Source organism: Pteropus medius, unplaced genomic scaffold (assembly GCF_902729225.1).
Source record: "Pteropus medius unplaced genomic scaffold, Ma_sr-lr_union100, whole genome shotgun sequence".
NCBI lineage: Eukaryota > Metazoa > Chordata > Mammalia > Chiroptera > Pteropodidae > Pteropus > Pteropus medius.
In genome coordinates, this window is record NW_024345861.1 from 2,936,397 (window position 1) to 2,960,244 (window position 23,848).

Here is a 23,848-nt window from a genome sequence, read left to right on the forward strand (position 1 = left end):
GGGGTGATTTTTCCCCATGCATGTTTTTAAAGTCACATTGGACATGTCCATCTAAGTTCAAGTTATCTTGCTATAACCCACAACGACAGGAAGAGGCTCTTGTTTTTAAAGATTCAGGAAAGCAAAACATCCCATCCACGTCTGAATCTAAAAAGGAGAGCCCCGGGGAAAGATGGAATGCCATTAAGAATGCACAAACATACACACACACCAACACAAAATACAGTCACACTGGGTACTTACCTGCTGTATACATGTACAAGATCAGCTTCATGACAGCCCAGACAGTAGCTTCTATCATCTGGTTTGAAAAGTTCAGAAGAGTTCTGTATATTATTTAACTGAAAAAACATTTCAGAAAAAAAGCCAGATCCTTGAAGGATTCTGACTCATGTTGAGGGTAGTCTGAAGCACCAAAACTTTAAGAGCTCAAGATGTTTCCCCAAGACAGACCAAGGACATGCCAAGTATGGCTGCTTCATTTAGATGACAATTTGAAGAATTCAGAGCCTCTGCAACATGGAGGTATCACAATGGGAAATGAGAAAATGCTCAGGAAATAGGAATGTGGTACTACCAAAAACACACCCCCACATACTCACCTCACTTCAGCAAGGATCTAAGCTAGGAAAAAGATGAATTATACAGGCTGCCTTGGATATGGGAAGCATAATCTGAACAAATTATATAAATGGAGGAGAAACTACATTTTAGTGGCATGTGAATCAGGAAAAATAAAGCAGATACAAGGCTACTACCCACAATTTTGAAAAAAAATTAGTTTAGAAGCTGGGTGTTCACAAAGTGGTAGTTGATTTGAAGTGACACAATATACCATACTCGCAAGACTGTTTATGAAAGCTTCCTAATGGCTATCTGGGGCTGGAGTAACCAGGGGATGCAAGCGGACTCCAGCTTTCTCTTTGAAATGGAGAGTTTTCCTGAGAAGAATTTTTCTCTAGGTTTCTGTTTACAGTGCCAGTCAATATTACTGCAAATTTAAGAAGACTACTTTAATACTGTCCCAAAATTTAGACAACTTACACTGACACAGGATGACTGATGTTGGTCAAAGATTGTAGTAAGTACTAGTAATCTAGGAATAAAAGGAGCTAAGTTATTTTTGTGAAAAATGGATGACTTGGGGTGTGTAAATAATGGAAGCAAATGCAGCAAGAAACAGGGAATTTTAGAACACTTAAAATCTAATACATTACAAAGAGAGTTTGATGCTGATAAATGTAGAATAATAAGTTTTATGGGGCTTTATCATATGCTGTAAGTTGGTGTGGCTCATGAAATATAAGGAATAAAAAAAGTAGGAGTTGAAAGACAAGTCTGCACATTATTTATGAGTGACGAAGAGTGAAATGAATGAGAACAGGTAGACAATGTCGTGAATAATGATGACTTTGATGAGTTGTTATCACACAAATCTCTGTGTTTCATAAAATATGAGGAATATTAAAGAGCAGAAGAATAAAAAGACAAGTCTACTCAGAATGAGATACAAAATGAAAGAAGAGAGAAATATAAGAGAAATGCACAGAATAATGATGACTTTTATGAGAATTTCACTCACCAGCCTGGATCCTTCATAAATATAAACTGTATAGGAAATAAAAGAGCAACAAAGAGAAGAAACAGGTCTGTGTCTGTCATAAAATATCAGCAAATAATGCCAACTAGGCTTGACAAAATAAAAGCAAAAATAATTGAGCCTAGTAAAGCTGTAGGAAGACACAATGTCTAGATTAATGTGAACAAATAAACTGAGTGAGTGTAGAATTGCCTTGCCAATAGGTAATCAGCAATCACTTGGGTGGTGGGCATTATAGTTGCAAAGGCCGCCTTGCTAACTGGTAGAACCTTGACAAATTCGTAATGACCTCCCTACCATCAGTACTTAGGGCAGTGTTTAACTGATTTTCAATGATTTGGCCTCACTAACACGCAGTCTCTTCTCAGCCCTTTTGGCTCCAATCCCTATATAGTTTGCAGGAGATTTTCTCAGCTTGTTTATACTTAATCTATACTCAGTTTATCAAATTTTGCTTTGTAAAGACCTTCAAATGTTACTGTATAAAACTAAAGACAGCCTTTTATTTTCATTTCTTGTTACATTGGAATTAAAACCTGGGACCAGATCTATCAGGATTAGTTCAAAATCCAGAACTCAATGACTTTCAAATGTCTTCTCTCTTAAAACTAATGAGATTTTAAAATCTCCCCAAAAGAGAATTGGGGGACTCAGACAAGACAAAGCAAGTGTCAATATGCATTTCTGTGCCATTTGGAACTGTGACTTTCATAAAATAGCTCATTGGAAAGAAGAAAGTCACTGATTTATATCAGAACTAAGAATGTTAGTCTGAGACCTCAATACACAAAAACATTAATAGCAACAATTACACTAGCTTACATTGCGTAATGGTTTATAGTTTGTGTTGGGGGAAGGCCTTAGGTAATGCAGGATAAATCCTATTAGCATAACATATCCAGTTCCTCTGATTGCAATACCATTTAGTAGTGAAGTTTATTGGCTATAGCATATAAAACAAGCTTTGACTGGTAACTGTCTTTTACTTTTTCAGAGATTTTTTTTTCTCATTTAAATGATCTTTGTAGCCATGAGTCTTTACATACATACATGGCCTTGACTTGCTGATTCTGTTTGAAGAATGTCTAATACCAGGGTGGAATTATTATGGTTACTTTGCAAAGTCATGATTTCCCTAATAACATGGCCCTTCTTAATCCAAGATTTAGCTTCCCTGGGTACCCTGAATCCCACTTAGTGAAAAACCTGACATTGATGCCCTAGGAAAAATCATTGACCTTGCCCAAACTTCCTCAACCCTACAGCTCCAGCTATAAAAAGCATATTCTAGAGCTCAGGGCTTCCAAGATTAGGACTGGACTCTGGTGAAAAACTACCCCCCCATCCCCTGCCACACACACCCCCCAAACAGCAGAGCAGTGAAAAATCTTTGTTGGGATTTGCCACTGAGCTCTCTTACATGCCAAGTTCCTGAAATTTTTTACAAATTGTTGGTCAAGCTAGAGATGAAAGTATACATGTTTCAGTGGACAGTGTCCCTGGGTGAAAGCCCTGTTTAAGGGCTAGTTTAATAGAATCCCATTCTTTGATAAGGATTAAACTCATCTGTTTAAAGGAAAACCTCCTGAAATCTTTTATTTCAATTAGGCAAGAGAAATAGGGTACTACAGCAAGAGACTATGTCTCTTTTGCAGACTTTAACTCTTAAAATTCACCCAATTAAGTATACTTAAAAAAAAATATTCCCAAAAAAGCAATTTGGCAATATGTATAAAGAAACAACAATATTCACATCTATGTATGTAAATGCATAAAAAAAGCACATAACAAAATGAGATTGCTAATTAATTCTGAGGAGAAGACCAGGAACTGGGAGGGAGGCGGTCAGCAGGGGCTTTAGTCGTATCTACAATATATTTATGTATTAAGTAATGTAATGAATTTTAATTTTAATAACAGAAAAATATACTGTCATAACTAGGATGCTCTCCCAAGTTAATAATAAGAAATTCAGTGTAGAAAAAAATAAGAAACAATGAAGTGTCCTAAAATAGGGAATGGCTTAAACACATTAAGGAATACTATTTTAAGGCTATTTTATATAATAACGAAATACTGTATTAAGGAATTTCTAATTACATTAGACAATGTCAATAGTATACTGTTAACTTAAAATATCAGGATGCAGAACTATATCAAGCATAATCTCAATTTTGATGAGTAAAAACATAACATACCCTGCCAAAATGTTATTGGTAGTCACTACCAGTTGGTGAAATTGTTTTCTTTGTTATACTTGACCGTGTTTTCCAAAGTTTCACCTACTTGGTTTCTAGAATCTAGTTTCAACATGCTTTTATATTTGCCTTTGGTCTTGTGTTGCAGGCGTGTTTGTGTGATTCGAGGCCAAGTGGTGGCCATAGATGGAACCCCTCTAGTAGGGGTGAATGTTAGTTTCTTGCACCACAGTGATTATGGGTTTACCATCAGCCGGCAAGATGGAAGGTAGGTCAATATTGTTTCTGATCGTGTGGAGGCCAAAAACTGACTTCTAGCCATTAGTGAAACTTGGGCTCAGGTGATACAATATTCGTAAGCCCATCTTCCTTCTGTCTGTCTCTCAAACAATCATTGGTGATAATTATTTTCTCTACTCCCCACTTAAATCAAACCAAATTTCTCTTCTATCCCTGTACTAATAAACCCTGGTCATGTGGAAAATTTTCTAGCCTTCATCTAATTTCATTTATAAAACCAGCTTCAAAATTCAGTGAGATGATACAGATTATAAAGGAGCCACAGAACGCTTAGGCTGTTTTTCCAAGGCAGCCTCAAAATATTTTAGAAATGAAGGTGTCAAAAGGTTTCTTCCAGAAATATGGAATTCAGCCACATTAAAACGTTTATTTTAAATATGTCCTTCCTAGACTGCCTATTTTACTAGTGGCTGTAACTGATTGACAAGCATGGTCAGCCTAACCAATTCCCCTTGGTGTCTTTATAACTATAATGATTTAACCTTAAGCACTGATCACCAGGCTGCTCTCCAAGGGCTTCTTAATGTACTCTGAGACCTGGGAAACAAGACCACTAGGTAAAATCTTTTCCTTGTGAAAAAGGATTTATTCACAGAAACATTTTTGTTGCTGTCATTTAGACAGACATTTGTTCAGAATATTTAGTCAATAGGCCCATGCATCCAACTTAAAGTTATCTATTTATGACTCTCAGGAACATTCTTATAATGGCTTTTAGGTGTCCTAGTCTCCAAATGGCTACCCTTAAAATATCATACTCATAACAAGCTACTTCAATACTCACATAAAGAGAGCTTTATGGCTTGGAGCTTTATCACAGTGTGAGAAACTATCTCATTTCAAGAACCTATAATTAAACTTTATTAGTGCTAACCACTTTAGAATTGTTAATTGTTTATTTTTTCAATTGCTCATCAAGAAATTGCTTATAAAAATTAGTAAATAAGATAATAAGGAAGACTTTTAACCTACTTAAGAAAACGAACTGTTTTTAAGACTTTAGTAAATCATAAGGATTATTTGTATATAAATTATATTACTTATTAAATAGCCATGTATTTGTTATAACAAGTTCAGCAGAACAATTCTGGGTACAGGTAGTCTGGAAAAAAACACACACACATACACACACATATATATTACTTATACATGTATATATAAGCAGTAAAAACTACATATCCTTTCAAATATTCCATAATCAGCACATTAGTAATTCAAATGGACCTTTCTTCCAATTAGGTTGAAAGATAGAAGTTTGGTAGTTCACTCACCAGTTACTTGTACACAAAACTGACCACTCCTTTGCCAGCATGTCCAATCATGTGCCAGAAAGTGAGAAATGGATTATTTCTTTAAGTAGAATATGCCCTCAGGGACAATTGACTTCTCATGGAGAACTGATGGGCCCTCGGGTTGTTTTTTTTTTTTAGCTTGTGTGCAAAGGTTTCAGTGAATTATTTGATATTAACAAGAGAACATAAAAGAAACTTGATGTCTAAAAAGTTTAAAATTTTGTTTACAGGTTATAGAAAACATTACAGAGGGACAATTTGTGTTTTTAGTTTTAAGTAAAGTGCCAAGACCCTCCTCTATGAGCTCACTGTGAAAACTAGGTTTATGTAGATGACAGATACTAGCCAGAGTCCCCTCTGGCAATAATTCTCCCCCAAGGATCTACAAAGGGTGTCAGCATTCAAGATATGTACTCCAAATGCCAACTAGACTGTCCCACTATCACCTCTTGGACATAAAGTGACAATGTGATGAGAGTTTCCATTTATATGTCTCTGCTCATTGCTACCTCAGATTGAGTAAGTACATTTCAGAAGAGGCTATCATAAGGAAACTATATATGAGGGCAAAAGGAGTATAGAAAGGCTGTAATTAGCAGATACCTAGTAGACAGAGTGTGATGTGCAAGATGCTATAAGGACCCTCTGTCTCCAATTCTCAATCCCATTGGTCTGCCACTGTGCCTGTAGTTCCCACTAAATGTATCATTGCTTGTGGTTAAACTATTGATTCTCCCTAAGTCCCTGTTAAATACAAATTTGTTATGTGGGATTTAGAAATAATTACCCCCATTATCATCTGCACAAATTAACTGACAGTTTTCCTTATAGAACCAGGAAAAGTCTAGGTCATGGGACCAAAGTGATGTATTAAAAGCAGAAAGAAGGATGGGAGTTAAATACAAGGCCCTCTAAAAGTAAGAAGAGAATAGATATGCAAATTAGGAGGGGTCAAAGTATCTGAAAAGAAAAAAATGGCAATTCTAAAGGAAAAACAAAGATATTAGTATCTACTACATGCCAGGCATTTACATAGATTTCATTCTGTTTCATACTCACAAGAATGTTATGAGATAGGAATCATTATTATCATCCTCCCCATTTGGCAAATGAGAAAACGTATCCAAGTTAACACAGCTAATAAGGGTAGAGCCCAAAAATTTAACTCAAGTAATCTGGCTCTTGTCTTCTGTGATTTACCACCTTCAACTTAGATAACAGGAGCTCACTAAAGTGTTGAAAAACAACTGTTTATAGATATTTCAGCTAGTGATGAGCCAAATAGATAAAGGGATGATCTTTAGAAGATTCTTGGGAAGCATTAAGGTCTCAAGAACTTTGTTTGGAAAACTTTAGAAATGAAGAGAGAGAGTTCCCTCTGATTCCCCTCAAGGCAAGAGTTTCTTCACTTATCAATACCACAAGGCAGAGGTAATCATTTGCATAGGTTTCAGTAGTTTTCCATCTATGAATAGGTTTGACCTATTATGGATTGACAACAGTCTCCAAACAAATATCTCCTCTTCTTTGGGTTTTTTATATGTACTCTCATAAAACTTTATAGCCTGGTTTTTTGTTTGTTTGTTTGTTTTTTAGAATAAGAATAATAATGATTTTATTTTACCTTCATTTATTCCTTTTTATCATTCTTCATGTAGGTCAGAGTTCATGACCTATATTATTTTCTTTCTCTCTGAAGAACTTCTTTTGATATCTTGCAACTCATCCCTCTTGGTGACAAATTCCTTCAGTTTTGTTTGTCTGAGAAAGTCTTTATTTCCTCGTTGTGTTTAAAGGATCATTTTGCTGGATACAGAATTCTAGGATGAAGGGTTTTTTTTTTTCCTTTCAACACTAAATATTTCACTCTGCTCCTCTGCTTGCATGGTTTCTGAAGAGAAGTCTGATGTAATTTTTATCTTTGTTCCCCTTTACGTAGATATTTCTTCCCTCCCTCTGGCATTTTTCTTGATTTTTTTTTTTTTGTGTCTTGATTTTCTGCAGCTTGAATCTGCACATATGCCTATGTGTAGATTTTTTGGCATTTATCATTCTTGGTGTTCTCTAAGCCTCTTAGATTTGTGGTTTGGTATCTGTCATTAATTTTGGAAAATTTTCAGTCATTATTTATTCAAATATTTTTTCTCTTCTTAACTCTCTACTCCTCCTGGTATTCCCATTACATGTATGTTACAGTTTTGTAATTGTCCCAAGGTTCCTGGCTATTGCATTCTGGTTTCAAATTAAGTTTATTGGGCTATCATTGGTTAATACAATTATATAATTTTCAAGTGTACAATATAATTTGATATCTGTGCATTCTATTGTGTATTTACCACCCAAAGTCCAGTATCCTTCAACTACCATATTTTTGATCCCCTTTACCCACTGCAACCTCTTCGTACCCCGCTATATTTGACCTCCTTTACCACATCTACATCCCCTCTCCTCACCCACTCCCTACGCTCTGGTAACCAATACTCCATAGTTCATGTCCATGAGTCTCCGTTTGTTTGTCCTACTCGTTTGTTGCTTTTAGGTTTGTATCCCACATATAAGTGATATCATGTGATTTTCAACTTTTTCTATCTGGCTTATTTCGCTTAGCATGATTATCTCGAGGTGCATCCATGTTGTTGCAAATGGCAGTATTTCATCTCTTCTTATGGCTGAATAATATTCCATTGTATATATATATACCACAGCTTCTTTATCCAGTCATCTATCGTAGGACACTTTAGTTGCTTCCATGTCCTGGCCACTGTGAATAATGCTTCTATGAATATCGCTGTGCAAATATCTTTTTGGATATGGGTTTTCAAGTCTTTGGGGTAAATGCCCAGTAGAGGGATTGCCGGATCATGGTAGATCAGTTCTTACTTTTTCGAGGAACCTCCATACTGTTTTCCATAGTGGTTGTACCAATTTGCAGTCCTACCAGCAGTGTATGAGGGTTCCTTTATCTCCACATCCTCTCCAACATTTGTTATTACTTGTCCTGTTGATTATAGCTATTCTAACGGGTGTGAGATGATATCTCATTGTGGTTTTGATTTGCATTTCTCTAACAGCTAGCTATGTTGAGCATCTTTTCATATATTTGTTGGCCGTTTGTATGTCCTCCAGGGAGAAGTGTCTGTTCAGGTCCACTGCCAATTTTTTGATTGGATAATTCATTTTTTGTTGTTATTGAGTTGTATGAGTTCTTTGTATATTTTGGATATAAGGCCCTTATCAGAGGTGTTGATTGGAAATATATTTTCCCATTTGGATGGTTGCTCTTTACCTTGTTGAAGATTTCTTTTGCTGAGCAGAAGTTTTTTAGTTTGATGTAGTCCCATTCATTTATTTTAGCTTTTAAATCCCTTGCTTTTGAGGTCAAATTCATAAAATCCTCTTTAAGTCCAAGGTCCCTGAGTTTAGTTCCTATGTTTACTTCTGTGCATTGTATTGTTTCAGGTCTTATATTCAGGTCCTTAATCCACTTTGAGTTAAGTTTGCTGTGTGGTGACAAAAACAGTCTAGTTTCATTGCTTTGCAGGTAGCTTTCCAGTTTTCCCAGCACCATTTATTGAAGAGGCTTTCCTTTTTCCACTGTATGTTTTTAGCTTTTTTGTCAAAAATTATTTGTCCATATAAATATGGGTTTACTTCTGGACTCTCGATTCTGTTCCACTGGTCTGTGTGTCAATTTTGCTGCCAATAACAAGCCGTTTTTGTTTACTGTCGCTTTGCAGTATAATATAAAGTCAGGCAGAGTGATTCCTCGAGCCTCGCTCTTTTTTCTCAGGATGGCTTAGGTGACTCGGGGTCTTTTGTGCTTCCATACAAATCTGATGATTTTCGTTCCATTTCTTTACAAAAAGCCGATAGGATTTTGATGCATATTGTAATAAATCTGTATAATGCTTTAGGTAATATGGTCATTTTAACTAGATTGATTATTCCAATCCAAGAACACGGAATATCTTTCCATTTCTTTGTATCATCTTCGATTTCTTTTAATAGGGTCTTGTAGTTTTCATTATATATGTCCTTCACGTTTTCTTAAATTTCTTCCTAGGTATGTTATTCTTTTTATTGCAATTGAAAAAGGAATTATTTTTTGCATTTTTTTTCTGACGGTTCATTATTAGAGTATAAGAACACCATGGATTTTTGAACGTCGACTTTGTATCCAGAGACTTTACTGTATTTGCTTATTGTTTCTACTAGTGTTCTTGTGGAGTCTTTAGGGATTTCTATATAGAGAATCATGTCATCCGCAAATAGTGACAGTTTGACTTCTTTGTTTCCTATTTGGACACCTTTTATATCTCTCTCTTATCTGATTGCACGGGCTAGGACCTCCAATGTTATACTGAATAACAGTGACGATAGTGGAAAAACTTGCCTTGTTCCTGACCTTAGAAGAATGGTTTTTAGTTTTTCACCTTTAAGTATAATGTTAGCTGAGGGTTTGTCATAGATGGCCTTTATAATGTGAAGGTACTTCTCTTTTGTACTGATTTTGTTAAGCGTTTCGATCATAAATGAATGCTGTATCTTGTCGAAGGTTTTTTCTGCATCTATTGATATGATCATATAATTCTTATTTTTTAATTTGTTTATGTGGTGTATCACATTAATCGATTTGTGCATGTTAAACCATCCCTGTGCCCCAGAGATGAAGCCAATTCGATCGTGGTGTATAATATTTTAAATATGTTTCTGTATTCGGTTCACTAGTATCTTATTTAGGAGTTTTGCATCTGTGTTCATGAGAGATATTGGTCTGTAGTTTTCTTTTTTTGTGTTATCTTTACCAGGTTGTGGTATCAGAGTAATGTTGGCCTCATAAAATAAGTTGGGAAGTATTGCCTCGTCTTCGATTGTATGGAAGAGTTTGAGGAGAATAGGTATTAAATCTTTTTTGAATGTTTGGTAGAATTCACTGGTGAAGGCATCTGATCCTGGACTTTTACTTTTTGATAGGTTTTTTATGATTATTTCCATTTCCATACTGCTGATTGGTCTATTTAGATTTTCTAGTTCTTCTTGATTCAGTCTAGGAAGATTGTATTATTCTAAGTACTAGTCCATTTCTTCTAGGTTATTAAATTTGGTGTTATATACTTTTTCATAGTATTCTTGCATGATCCTACGTACTTCTGCAATGTCAGTCGTAATTTCCCCTCTTTCATCCCTGATTTTGTTTATTCGTGTCCTTTCTCTTTTTTCTTTAGTGAGTCTAGCCATTACTTCTCAACTTTATTAACCTTCACAAAGAACCAGCTCTTGGTTGCATTTATTTTTTCTGTTTTTTTGTTTGTTTGTTTGTTTGTGTTCAATTTCATTTATTTCTACTCTAATTTTGATTATTTCTTTCCATCTGCTGACTTTAGGCTTTATTTGTTCTTCCTTTTCTAGTTTTTTAAGATGAAGCATTAGGTTGTTTATTTGGGCTCATTCTTGTTTTTGGAGATAGTCCTGTAATGATATGAATTTTCCTGTTATGAATGCATTTGCCATGTCCCAAAAGTTTTGATATGTTGTACTATCATTATCATTCATTTCTATTTATCCTTTGATCTCTATTTTAATTCTTCTCTGACCCAGTTGTTCTTCAGTAGCATGTTCTTTAATCTCCATGTGTTTGTGGTTCTTCCTAATTTCTCTTTGCAGTTGATCTCTAGTTTCAAAACATGATCAGAGAATATGATTGGTATGATTTCAACTCTCTTATATTTGTTGAGGCTCTGTGTCCCAGTATGTGGTCGATTCTTGAGAATGTTCCATGTGCTCTAGAGAAGAATGTATAAGCAGTGGTTTTGTGATGGAAGGCTCTATAAATGACTATTATGTCTAGTTGGTTTAATGTGTTATTTAAGGATGTGATTTCCTTATTGATTATCTTTTTGGATTATCTATCCATATCCAACAGTGAGGTATTTAGGTCCCCTACTATGATGATATTTTGGTTTGTTTCTCTCTTTAGTTCTGCTAGTAATTGCTTAACATATTTGGGGCTCTCAGTATTGGAGCATATATTACTAAGTGTTATGTGTTCTTGGTGCATGATTCCCTTTATCATTATGAAATGTCCCTCAGTATCTTTCTTTACCTTTTTTATTTTGAAATCTATTTCATCTGATATTAGTACTGCTTACTCCTGCTTTTCTCTGAATGCCATTTGCTTGAAATATCATTTTCCACCCTTTCACTCGTAGTCTATATTTGTCTTTGGAGCTGAGATGTGTCTTCTGGAGGCAGCATATGGTTGTTTTTTGGTTTTTGATCCATTCTGCAACTCTGTGCCTTTTTATCGATGAGTTCAGTCCATTTACATTTAGGGAGATTATTAAAATATGAGGTCTTCTTATAACCATTTTATCTTTTGCTTTCTGGTAGCTCGGTGTTTCCATTGCTTCTTTGAACTTGTGTGTCCGTGTTCTTAATTTTGGTTGGCTTTTGTGGGTTTTGCCTGTGTTTCTTTTTGTTTTGTTTTATATACTTCAGTTCTGAATCTTCTGTGTGTTGTTACCATTACAAATAAATAAAGGTTAATTTTATATATATATATATGTATATATATATATACAGTCATCCATTTTCTTCTGCATGTGCTTTATCTCCATTCTCCTTTGTGAATTTGGATCTTTGAATCCTCCCCTTTTCAGTCATTGTTATCTCAACTTGTACCTATATATGCTGAACTTTCATTACTATCTTGCTATAACAATTCTCTTTTCATTATTTAAGCTTATAATGCCCTGTTCTTAGTAAGGATCACACTTCTCTGCTTCTATTTACCTGATAGTTGCTTTACTCCTAATTACGGTTTTGTTTTGTTTTGTTTTTTTCTCATTTTGTTTTAGATGAGCTGACCCTTTTCAGTAATTTCCTGTAGTGGAGAATTCCCGCAAATTTGTATGTCTGGAAAGGTCTTAATTTCTCATTCATATGTAAGGAAGAGCTTAGCTGGATACATTATTCTAGGCTGGTGTTTCCTTTCACTTAATAGTTTAAATATTTGATTCTATTCCTTTCTGGCTTGTTAGGTTTGCGCTGAGAAGTCCGAGGATAATCTAATGGGTTTTCCTTTATTAGTTACCATTTTCTTCTCTCAGGCTGTCATGAGAATTCTGTCTTTGTCATTGATTTTTGATAATTTTAAAACAATGTGTCTTGGTGAAGGCCTTTTTGGATTGAGATAATTAGGTGTTCTGTTGACTTCTTAATTCCAAGCTCCAGCTCATTCCTTAGATTTGGAAAATTCTCATCCACTATTTTTCTGAAAATGCTTTCTAGTCCTTGCCTTCAGTAATGCCCATTATTCTTATGTTTCCTCTCCTGATGATATCAGCTAGTTCTTGAATTTCTCTTTCATTATTTTTCATTCTTTGGTTTCTCTCTTCTCTGTGATTTATTTCTAGATCTCTGTCTTTGATATCACTGATCCTTATCTCCATTTGGTCAACTCTATTTCCCAAGTTTGCTATTTCATTTTTCAAATCTTGCAGTGTGTTTTTTATATACAGAAGTTCTATTTGTTCTTTTTGGGGATTTCAATCTCCTTGCTCTGCTCATCTAGTTGTTTTTTCAATTCCTGAAATTGTTGATATGACTAATTTCACAATTCACCGAGATTTTTCAGAAGTACCATCCTGAATGCTCTGTCACATAAGTTGCATATTTCTATGTTTGTAAGCTCATTTCTTGGAGATTTTTCTCTTTCTTTCTGAGATGCCTTGTCACCTTTGTTTGTTCATGGTGTTTAATGGACTATTTCTCCACCTGGACATTAATGGAAATATATTCTACTTTTTTTCCAAAAAGGAAATTTATTATATAAAGGTCTCTCTTTAGCCTGCTGCAAAGAAGGCACTTTTCTTTTGCTTTCCAGTCAGTGGCGTCTAAGCCTCTTGGATCCCTGCTTTACGTAAAGCCTTGATAATGCCTTTATATAATGCCTTTATCTTTTTGTAGATATTTAATCATGCTTGCAACCCTCAGTTTAATTCCCTGTCAGTGTTAGCAACAGTTTCGGTAGCGTTTGTTCAGATTCCCTTGGGGCTCCTGGGTGATCAGTCTCGGAGGTTATGGATGGAGGGACACTCTGAGTTGGGGATTGGGGGCTGCAACTCAGCTTCGGTTTTGCAGCCGTGCCTGGTAAAAATCAACTGTTTTTCTCTGCCATCCACTTCTCTGCTTTCTGCCCTGATGACAGCCCTGCCACTGAATACATGGAACTCACAAACTCTCCCATGCCAGGCTGTTCAGGGAAGTCGCCGCACTTTCTCCCCCTCCCCCTCCCCCTACAGGGAGGTCAGACTGTAAGATGCAGCTTATTTCTCCCAGTTCACTGCCTGCCAGCAGGGGTTCTGACCTGTGGTAGCTCTTATTCACAGATCCCGTGCTCAGACGTGCTGGTGTACAGTTTGGGTGTTTTTAGTTGAGTTTTATATGTTCAGCTTATTGTTGTTTCAAGGGGAGAGAATTGGGGAAATCTCTCACTCCACCATGTTCCCTTTCCTCTCTATAGCCTGGTTTTAATGACCCATGCCAAAGATGATCATTTGTGGTGGGAGAAATCCCAAAGAATTAATCATTCAGAGAGCATTCTATTTAGCATTGGAATGGTTCAAATGAGTTTTTGGCCACAGATCTACCTTCCACTCTGTGGCAACTAATGAATCTGCTGTGCAGTATTTTCTGTATATAACAGCCAGGTGGGAAGAGGAGAAATCAGTCAGGGTTTTCCAGAGAAACAGGACCAATGTGGAGAGAGAGAGAGAGAGAGAGAGAGAGAGAGAGAGAGAGATCTCAAGTAATTGGTTTATGTGATTGTGGGGATTGGCAAATCCAAAACCTAGGGAGACTAGCAGACTGGAATCTCATGGAGGAGTTGATGCTACCTCTGCAGTCCTAAGTCAGAATTCCTTCCTCCTCAGAGAAATTTCAGTTTTGTTCTTAAGGTCTTTCAACTAATTGAATGATGCCATCCCACATTATCAAGGGTCATCTCCTTTACTTAAAGTTAACTAATTATAGATATTAACCACATCTACAAATAGCTCCACAGCAACACTTAGACCAATGTTTGATTGAATAATTGGGTACTATTGCCCAGTCAAGTTGACATAGAAAACTAACCATCACAAGAAGCCTAAAGGAAGTTTCCAGGAGAACTTAAAATTCAGTATCTGCTTATGGAGATAATAAAACCTGGCCTAGAGTGTGTTTGGACTATAAGAGAAAGCATCTGTAAATTTAATAGGGCAGTACATCTGATTTAAGAATAAAGTTAATGTTTGTTAAGTCCTTACAATGGGCTTGACCCTTAAGTCTTTATCTCATTTACTCATTTACTGTAGTAGCTGAGTGATAGAGCACATTAGCCCATTTTACTAGTGAGGAAACTGACACTCATGGAAGCTATATAACTAGCCCACAGACACACAGTTAACGTGGCAGTGCTGGAATTATGAAGCCAAAACCACATTCTTGCTACAAAACAAGAAGCTTACTCCGTCCGCTTAATCTTTCTAGAAATAGAGAATAATTCCCAGGTACATATGTTCTTGCTTGGATAGTTATTTTGACTTTTGTTTGCATTTATTTTTATTTTCAAATAAATAAGCACTTCGGTTTTAAGGAGTCAACAGCTAAGGTTTGGGCGAAGCAAATAAACTTGCCCAAAGACACAGAGTTAAAGCAATAAAAATGTGAACTAGAAGAAAGGTCTCTTCACAAGTAATGTTGAATTTTCCCAGTATACGTGCCTTAACCTGCTCTTGTATTATCATGAATTCAACCTCTATGTCTTAAACTATAAGCCATTAGGGTTTTCTTTTTTTATCTCGAACCTAGATTATTTTCTATAGCTAATGCAGTGCTTCAAATCCTCTTTTTAGAAACTGCCTTAACATTACAGCTACTTGACTGAAAAAGCAACAATAAAATATACAGTATTAGCCATCCTTTGATGCTGTCCGCTTATCTTTATCTGGAAGTTTTCTACAAGACACAATTGGTAATAGTATAACAAATAGAATGCATGTCATATGAAGGGAGTGGTGAGATATCCATAATTAAGTCTGATTACCTATCGGGGCATTTTTTCATTGAAAAAGTGTTTTACAGAAAGATCTTTTTCAATGCAAGGAATTATTTACATCTCTCTCCTGTGGATTTAAGTTGCTTTGAATATTAAGGTTCATTATATTGCCCTTTATTCATTTTTAAGATATACTGATAATAATTTATCATTTTCTTACTTTTATGTTGTATTTTATGCTTTTTGAATGTTTTCAAGTACATTATCTCAAATATATCATTATACTTACAAGAGAAATAAGGTGGAACCATGTAGTGCAGAATGAACTGAAACCTGAATCTGTGCTGCTCAAATACAAGAGTCATGTCAAAGGTGGACTTGCAGAAGAGGCAGTCTTGCTTTGTCAGAGATATGAAAGGAATCATCAGTGAAGATGAGCAGGGTCCATTACAAGCTGTCTTATAATAGAAAACCAAGAGGCATTCTAAAGTAGAACCAAAAATCCTAAATGTAGAGTTCAACCACAGTCAGGAGCCAAAGTAGATATCCAGATGTGGAGGGTTCAGGCATGGTATTGTTCAAGCAAATTTCACTGAACAATTTTCCTCTGCCAGCATCTTTCTCCAAATACCATCTCAAAGACACCATAAGGTTTCTGACACTATGTTTGTGATACTGAACAAGATATTTAACCTTTTGGCTTTTTACTTTTCTTGAATTACATCACAGGAATTTTTTTGAGGATGAGTAATGCATTATATTAAAGATGTTGCTGAGTGTTAAATGGTCATCTTTCAGTTATCTCTAGAATAAGGCACAGTGATGTCAAATTTGGCTTTGCAGAAATATATGTAGTGATTTTGTTTAAGATAGTATTAAAATTGGTTTACAAATTCTGGGTGAATATCAACTGGTGATGTGGAATTTTTTCCCAGAAGTCTACCAGATAGTGAAAAGAAGTTATCCATGGAATGAATATTTAGCTAGAGGGTATTTATAAAATAGAGAATATGAATTGATATAGTTGAGTATGACTTATTTTTTAACTTTAATTTCATTTTGGTTGTTCATTTGGTTGAAACTGTCTTATATGTTTCCTTCTCAGCTTTGATCTTGTAGCCATTGGTGGTATCTCTGTCATTTTAATCTTTGATCGCTCACCTTTCCTGTCTGAGAAGAGGACACTCTGGTTGCCTTGGAATCAATTTATTGTGGTGGAGAAAGTAACCATGCAGAGAGTTGTATCAGACTCACCATCCTGCGATATCTCCAACTTTATCAGCCCAAACCCTATTGTGCTTCCTTCACCACTCACATCATTTGGAGGGTCCTGTCCGGAAAGGGGAACTATTGTTCCTGAGCTGCAGGTGAGTTCATTTACATTTGAATTATAAAATCATAGTATCATGGGGTTGATAGTATCATGGCTAGATTCCTTTTCCTGGTACTCCTGCCAGTCCTATAATGTGCTGCCCTTCATTTGCCAAAAGAAGCCTTCAAATGTGTCCTCTGGCACACATTTGGAAAGTGGTTAGCTAGGACTATAGGGCACTATCTGTGGCCATGGAACAAAGCAAGATGAACTAGCTGTCATGAGAATTAAATCTCAAACCTTGACCTAATAAACACTGTACTCTAAAGAACAAACTTGCTGGTTCAATTGTGATATCAGTCTAATCAATAAGATAGGACTATTTGTGGTTCTGAAATGAAAGCTCTTTTAAAAATCTAGTTTTCTTCCACTGTCGAGTTTGCATCCATTGTCATTGTCCTCAGAAGTCAAACAATTTCTCTTGTTTAGCTGTATTTAGTAAAGGTAGTTTTCAAGCCTATGAGTTTTGTTTAAATCTTTGCTTTTCAGTATTCAAACCTTATAGTCAGAAGAATCCATGTTTTTGAACTCTTATATTTTAGGCTTCCTAGAAATTTTTCCTTATTGAGCATTCAATATTTTCACTCCAATATTAAATATTCAAACATCCATAGTTCAATTCTCTCACTACATTATAGAAACACATTAATGATAGTTCAATGTGGAAGCCACTGAAATGGATTCATAAGTCATACTGATCCAGCATTCAAAAAATATGCTCAAGAAGAAGTAAATGGACATTCCAAGATCGAATTGGCTTTTCTTCCATTACAACATCCCCACCAACTATTAACAGTGCCCATAGGATACCACTTAAGAAAGGCTCACGAAAAATAGTGCTCTACAGGAAAAGGAGTCCAACGAGTTGCCGCTCCTGTCTTTTCCATTGTTTTTTCCTTAGAAAGGAAGAAAAACCAAGACAGTATTTAAGGAGTACATTTGACTGATATACCAATCCCTTCACAGATGTCATTAGGGAGTATGGGTCTCTTTCAGCACAAAAATTTTCAAGCTGATTGAGGAGTCTATGTTTTCTTAGGGAAATGAAATACTAAGTTGGTAAGCATCATACTATTTTTCACTATTGTGCTTCTGCCACCATCTAAGAGATAGAGCCAATGGACAGCTTTGGTATTAAATAGCTAATGTAGAGGAAGAAAAATTGGACAATAAATAGACAAAGGGATTTGTGCCCTCAGAAAGAAAAGAATGGCCAGAAATCCTGGACAATATGAGATACCATGTGTTTAAAATTAGTTCTACTATATGTACTGGTTTGAGAAATGAAGAAGGAAAAGGGTCATGAACTAAAAATGAGTGAGGGCCCAAAAATATTCATACTAACTGTGTCACCTTAAATGTGTTAAATAGGAGGGGCTTTTTCTTCTGCTGTATTTTGAAAGTTGAAAGTCACGGAACACAAGATTTAGTTTTAGTAACCACTTTTGGTTGTTTAACTCCATCTGTGCTAATAAACAAATAATAGCAATTAATTAAAGAAGCCAAGTAACATTTTCACCCTGGGACCAATGTTTAGTATAAAAGTTGCAGAGGAGTTAATGGGAGTTATTTGCTTCTCAGTCACAGATGCCACCTTGGAAAAAAGTCATTCCCAGCTATTAGTACATCCTGGCACAGAGAAATATGTAAGCAAAATTTGTTTAAAAATATGACCTTTGGGTTTATTCTACAGCTCCAAAAAATATGAGTTTGATGGCATCAGTAAAGACTAATTCCAGGAAATCCATAATCTCTGTCATATAATATCACTTGCTAGGCCTGCTTCTGGAGAACTTCCTCTTAGAGAGCTTAGCCTAAATAAGGATTACAACAATGATTTTGTTATATATGGCTTACCACATCAAACAAGATTTTGTACATGGGTACATATAAGAAAAAGGCCACTTAATGGAGCCCATATCACTGAATTGCTTGACATTCAGCAGTGTGATCTCCAACTCCTACTAAGCAATTTTTAGAATACTGGTGGAAAACTGAAATTATACTTTTCACAGTCTTTCCTGGCATGGAAGAAAAGGAGAGCAATCCTTAAGGTTGGCTGGATGTCTTGTCTCTATAAAAATCCAGTGCAAAATACAAAACCTATGGTCATGCAGCCTCATAAGATTCTAGAACAAATGCCTTGACATATATAGATCCCTTTAAATTCTCTCCTTTGGCATGTTTATAAGCCAACAAAGCATGCCATATCCTCGTCCACTTGTGACCACTGACAAGAGCCGATTTGGCTTTCTTATTTTAGGTTGTACAGGAGGAGATTCCTATTCCTTCCAGCTTTGTGAGGCTGAGTTACCTGAGCAGCCGCACCCCAGGGTATAAAACCCTGCTACGGATCCTTCTGACACATTCAACCATTCCCGTGGGGATGATTAAAGTACACCTCACAGTGGCTGTGGAAGGGCGACTTATACAGAAGTGGTTTCCTGCAGCAATTAATCTCATCTATACATTTGCTTGGAATAAGACCGACATCTATGGACAGAAGGTTTGGGGCCTGGCAGAGGCTTTGGGTATGTTGAAATAATTCTGTGTAAATAGATGTTCATAAAACAGGAAGTACTGGTTGCATATGAATTTGTATTTGGAATAATTATGGGTTTTTTTTTTATCTAAAGGATCTAAGGCTTTTTTTCTTTTTTTTTTTCATTTAAACACTCCCTTTGGATCTGTTTAAAATTTCTTTTTGACACGTTCTTGCTTCAAACGATTTTAGTTCCCCTTTCACGATGGCTGCATACCAATGGAATCACACACTATCTGACTCGTAACTGTCTCCAGAACTGAGTATTGCCTTCTAACTGTGACCTTTAATATAACGTTCTTTAGGCCATGTTTTTGGATTTGACATTAAGATTGTCACTTACACTTAGAAATACAAAATTTTAACTTATAGGCATCTCCACTAATTATCCTCTATGTCTAAAATGGTTAGACTCTGTTAAATTTTTACATTAGTAGGTTAAATAAAAAGTCATCCTGCCATCCTAGTCCTTCTGATTTTCTGTTATCTCAAGGCTTTAAAAACTAGAATCTTACAGGTAACAGAGACCTTAGGAGGTCCTTTGGGTCTACAGTTTTCAGGTATATACTTCTCTCAAACAACATTTTTATTTTTCTTAAATTTTTTTCAAGTTTTATTTATTTTTTATTAAAATTAGTTTGGTGACTGGTTAATAAAATCAAATAGGTTTCAAGTGTAAAATTTAATAATATGTCATAATTTAATATGTCATATTGCGCTCTTGTTCACCACCAAATTTCCTTCTCTCACCAAATATTTGACCCCCGTTACCCCTAATTACTTCCCCTCCCCCTACTTCCCTCTGGTAACCATGAGTTCACTGTCTGTGTCTATGAGTCTCTGTTTGTCATGTTTGCTAGTTGCTTTCAGTTTTATATCCCACATATTAGTAAAGTCATATGGTTCTCGACTTTTTCTGTCTGACTTATTTCACTTAGCATGATAATCTCAAGATCCATCCATGTTGTTGCAAATGGCAATATTTCATCTCTTCTTATGGCTGAGTAATATTTCATTGTATGTATGTACCACTGCTTCTTTAGCCAATCATCTATCATAGGACACTTTTGTTGCTTCCGTGTCCTGGCCACTGTGAATAATGCTGCTATGGACATCGGTGTGCAAATATCTTTTAGATATGGGTTTTCAAGACTTTGAGGTAAGTACCCAGCAGAGGAATTGCTGAGTCACATGGTAAATCTATTCTTAGTATTTTGAGGATCCTCCATACTGTTTTCCATAGTGGCTGTACCAATTTACATGCCCACCAGCAGTGTATGAGGGTTTCTTTCTCCCCACAACCTCTCTAACATTTGTTACTACTTGTCCTGTTGATGATAGCCATTCTAACAGATGTAAGGTGGTATCTCTTTGTGGTTTTGATTTGCATTTCTCTAATAGTTAGTGAAGTTGAGTTTCTTTTCATGTGTCACTTGGCGATCTGTATGTCTTCTTTAATTTTTTCCAGTGTTTCTCAATTTTATTTTATTTTTTTAATTTAATTTTATTAGTTTCAAGTATACCATATGTTGGTTAGACATTTATATAATTTATAAAATGATCCCCCTAATCGTTCTTTCTCTCCTTTGGCTCTCCACCTAGCCAATACATTGATGCTAACTGCATTCCCTATGCCATGCTCCTCATCCCTGTGATCATCTATCAACTACTAATTTGTACTTCTTTAATCCTTCACCCCATTTTTCCAGCTCCTCAACCCCTCCCCATCACCAAATTGTCCTCTATATTTCTGAGTCTGTTTTTGATAAGTTTGTTCTTTTTGTTCTTTAGAGTCCACATATAAGTGAAATCACATGGTATTTATCTTTCTCTGTGTGACTTACTTCACTCAATATAATAACCTCTAGGCCATCCATGTCATTGCAAATGGTAGGATTTCATTTTTTTAATGGCTGAGTAATATTCCATTCTATATATAAACCATAACTTCTTTATCCAATCATCTGTTGGTGACATTTAGGTTGCTTCCATATCTTGGCTATTGTAAATTGTGCTACCATGAATATAGGGATGCATAGATATTTACAAATTATTGTTTTGGTTTTCTTTGGAAAAATACCCAGAAGTGCAATTGCTGAGTCAAAAGGTACATCCATTTTTATTTTTTTGAAAAACCTCTAGACTGTTTTCCATAGCGGCTGTACCAATTTGCAATCCCACCAACAGTATATGAGGATTCCCTTTTCTATGCATCTTTGCCAACACTTGTAGTTCTTTGATTTATTGATGATAGCCATTCTGACAGGTATCAGGTGATATCACATTGTGATTTTAATATCTGTTCTTCTCGAACTTTTCCAAAAAATTAAAGAAGAAAAAATACTTCCTAACTCATTGTGTGAGGCCAACATTACCCTGATACCAAAATCTGGTAAAAATAACACAAAATAAAGAAAAATATAGACTAATATCTCTGATGAACACAGATGCAAAAATCCTAAACAAAATATTAGCAAGTCAAATAAAACAATATATTAAAAAGATTATACATCACGATTAACTGAGATTCATTCCAGGGACACACAGATAGTTTAACATACACAAATTGATCAATGTGATCAACACCACATCAACAAAATAAAGGATAAAAATTATATGATCACATCAACAGATGCAGAAAAAAACATTTGACAAGAAACAGCATCCATTTATGATTAAAACACTTAATAAGATGGGTGTACAAGGAAATTATCTCAACATAATAAAAGCCATATACAACAACCCCTCAGTTAACATCATACTTAATGATGAAAAACTAAAACTTTCCCTCTAAGATCAGGAACAAGACAAGGCTGTCTGCTATCACAACTATTATTCAATATAGTATTGTAAGTCCTAGCTACAGCAATTGGGCAAGACAAAGAAATAAAAGGCATCCAAATGAGGAATGTTATGTCTTCTTAATATATCATTATGAAGTGTCCATTGTCTCTCATTACTTTTTTTTTTATCTAAAAGTCTATTTTGTCAGATATAAGTATGGCTACAGCCACTTTTCTCTGAATGCCATTTGCTTGGAGTATCATTTTCTACCATTTTACTTTGAGTCTATATTTGTCTTTGGATCTGGGATGTGTCTCCTGGAGGCAGCATATGGTTAGGTTTTGTTTTTCGATACAATCTGCTACTTTGCCTTTTTATTGGTAAGTTCAGGCCATTTACATTTAGAGTGATTATTGAAATATGGGGCTTTTCTATAGCCATTTTACCTTTTGTTTTCTGGTAGCTCTGTGTTTCCATTTTTTTTGTCCTTGTATTACTGTTTGCTATTTTACTTTGGTGGGGTTTTATGGTTTTTCCCTCTGTTCCTTCTTGTTTTATGTTATATGTCTCAGTTCTGGATTTTGTGTGTGTGTGAATACCATTAAGTTTATGTAAAGCAAAGTTATATATATACAATAGTCCATTTTCTTCTGCATGTGCCTTATCTCTATTCTCCTTTGCAGATTCAGATCTTTACTCCCTTCCCTTTTCTGTTTTTGTTGTCTCAAGTTATCCCTATTTATGCTGTATGTTTATTTATAGGTTGCAGTAGCTGTTGTTGTCTTCTCCTTTTAAAGTGTTTTTTTTCCTACCTTTAACCATTATGTAATATTTAAACTTTTAATACCTTGTTCTTAGTAAGGATTATGCTTTCCTGTTTCTGTCTGCCTATTAGTCATTTTCCTCATAGTTATATATTTTTTTTGTCCTTTTGTTTCTGGTAGAATGACCTCCTTTAGTATTTCCTGTAATGCAGGCCTCGTGGTGGAAAATTCCCTCAGCTTTTGGTGTCTGAAAAGATCTTTATTTCTTCTTCATATCTAAAAGAGAACTTTACTGGATATATTATTCTTGGCTGGTAATTTCTCTCTTTCAATAGTTTGTATATTTGTTTCTACTCCCTCCGAGCTTGTGAAGTTTGTGCTGAAAAGTCCAATGATAATCTAATTTTTTTTTTTATGTTATTGTCTTCTTTTCCTTGGCTGCATTGAGAATTCTTTGTCATTAATTTTTGACAATTTTAGTATAATGTGTCTTGGAAAGGGCCTTTTCGGTTTAAGATAATTAGGTGTTCTATTTGCTTCTTGGATTCGAGGATCTGGTTCTTTTCGTAGGTTTGGGGAATTCTCGTCAACTATTTGTTTGAATATGCTCTCTGTTCCCTTCTCCCTCTCTTCTCCTTCTGGTAAACCCATTATTTATATGTTGCTTTTTTCTGATGGTGTCAGATAGTTCTTTTAGAGTTTTTCTTTTTCACTCTCAAGTCTCTCTCTTATTCCATCTCCATCATTTGCATATTTCTGGACAAATGACATTTTAAAAAAATGATACTGGGAAGATTTGCCAACTTCTTGTCTTGCCACGTAAGAATTTTAAAAAGAAAAAAAAATGCTGCAATCTCTTATCACCTACTATTACCACAATTTTATAAAGGAGGAAGTTTACCACCAAGAAAAGGAACAGTCTGTCTTAAATGACAGTAAGCAATCTAATATTGATGT

At 35.5% G+C, this 23,848-nt stretch overlaps 1 protein-coding gene across 1 annotated transcript in view; it reads left to right on the forward strand.

Moving 5' to 3' along the window:
• The window catches only part of TENM1 (teneurin transmembrane protein 1), a 1,050,723-nt gene that overhangs the window by 830,566 nt on the left and 196,309 nt on the right, over window positions 1-23,848 (forward strand). The window contains exons 20-22 of the mRNA XM_039874688.1: window positions 3,947-4,066; window positions 16,535-16,796; window positions 19,065-19,332. Coding sequence (XP_039730622.1) covers window positions 3,947-4,066; window positions 16,535-16,796; window positions 19,065-19,332 — 650 coding nt within the window. The remainder of the gene's footprint in view (window positions 1-3,946; window positions 4,067-16,534; window positions 16,797-19,064; window positions 19,333-23,848) is intronic.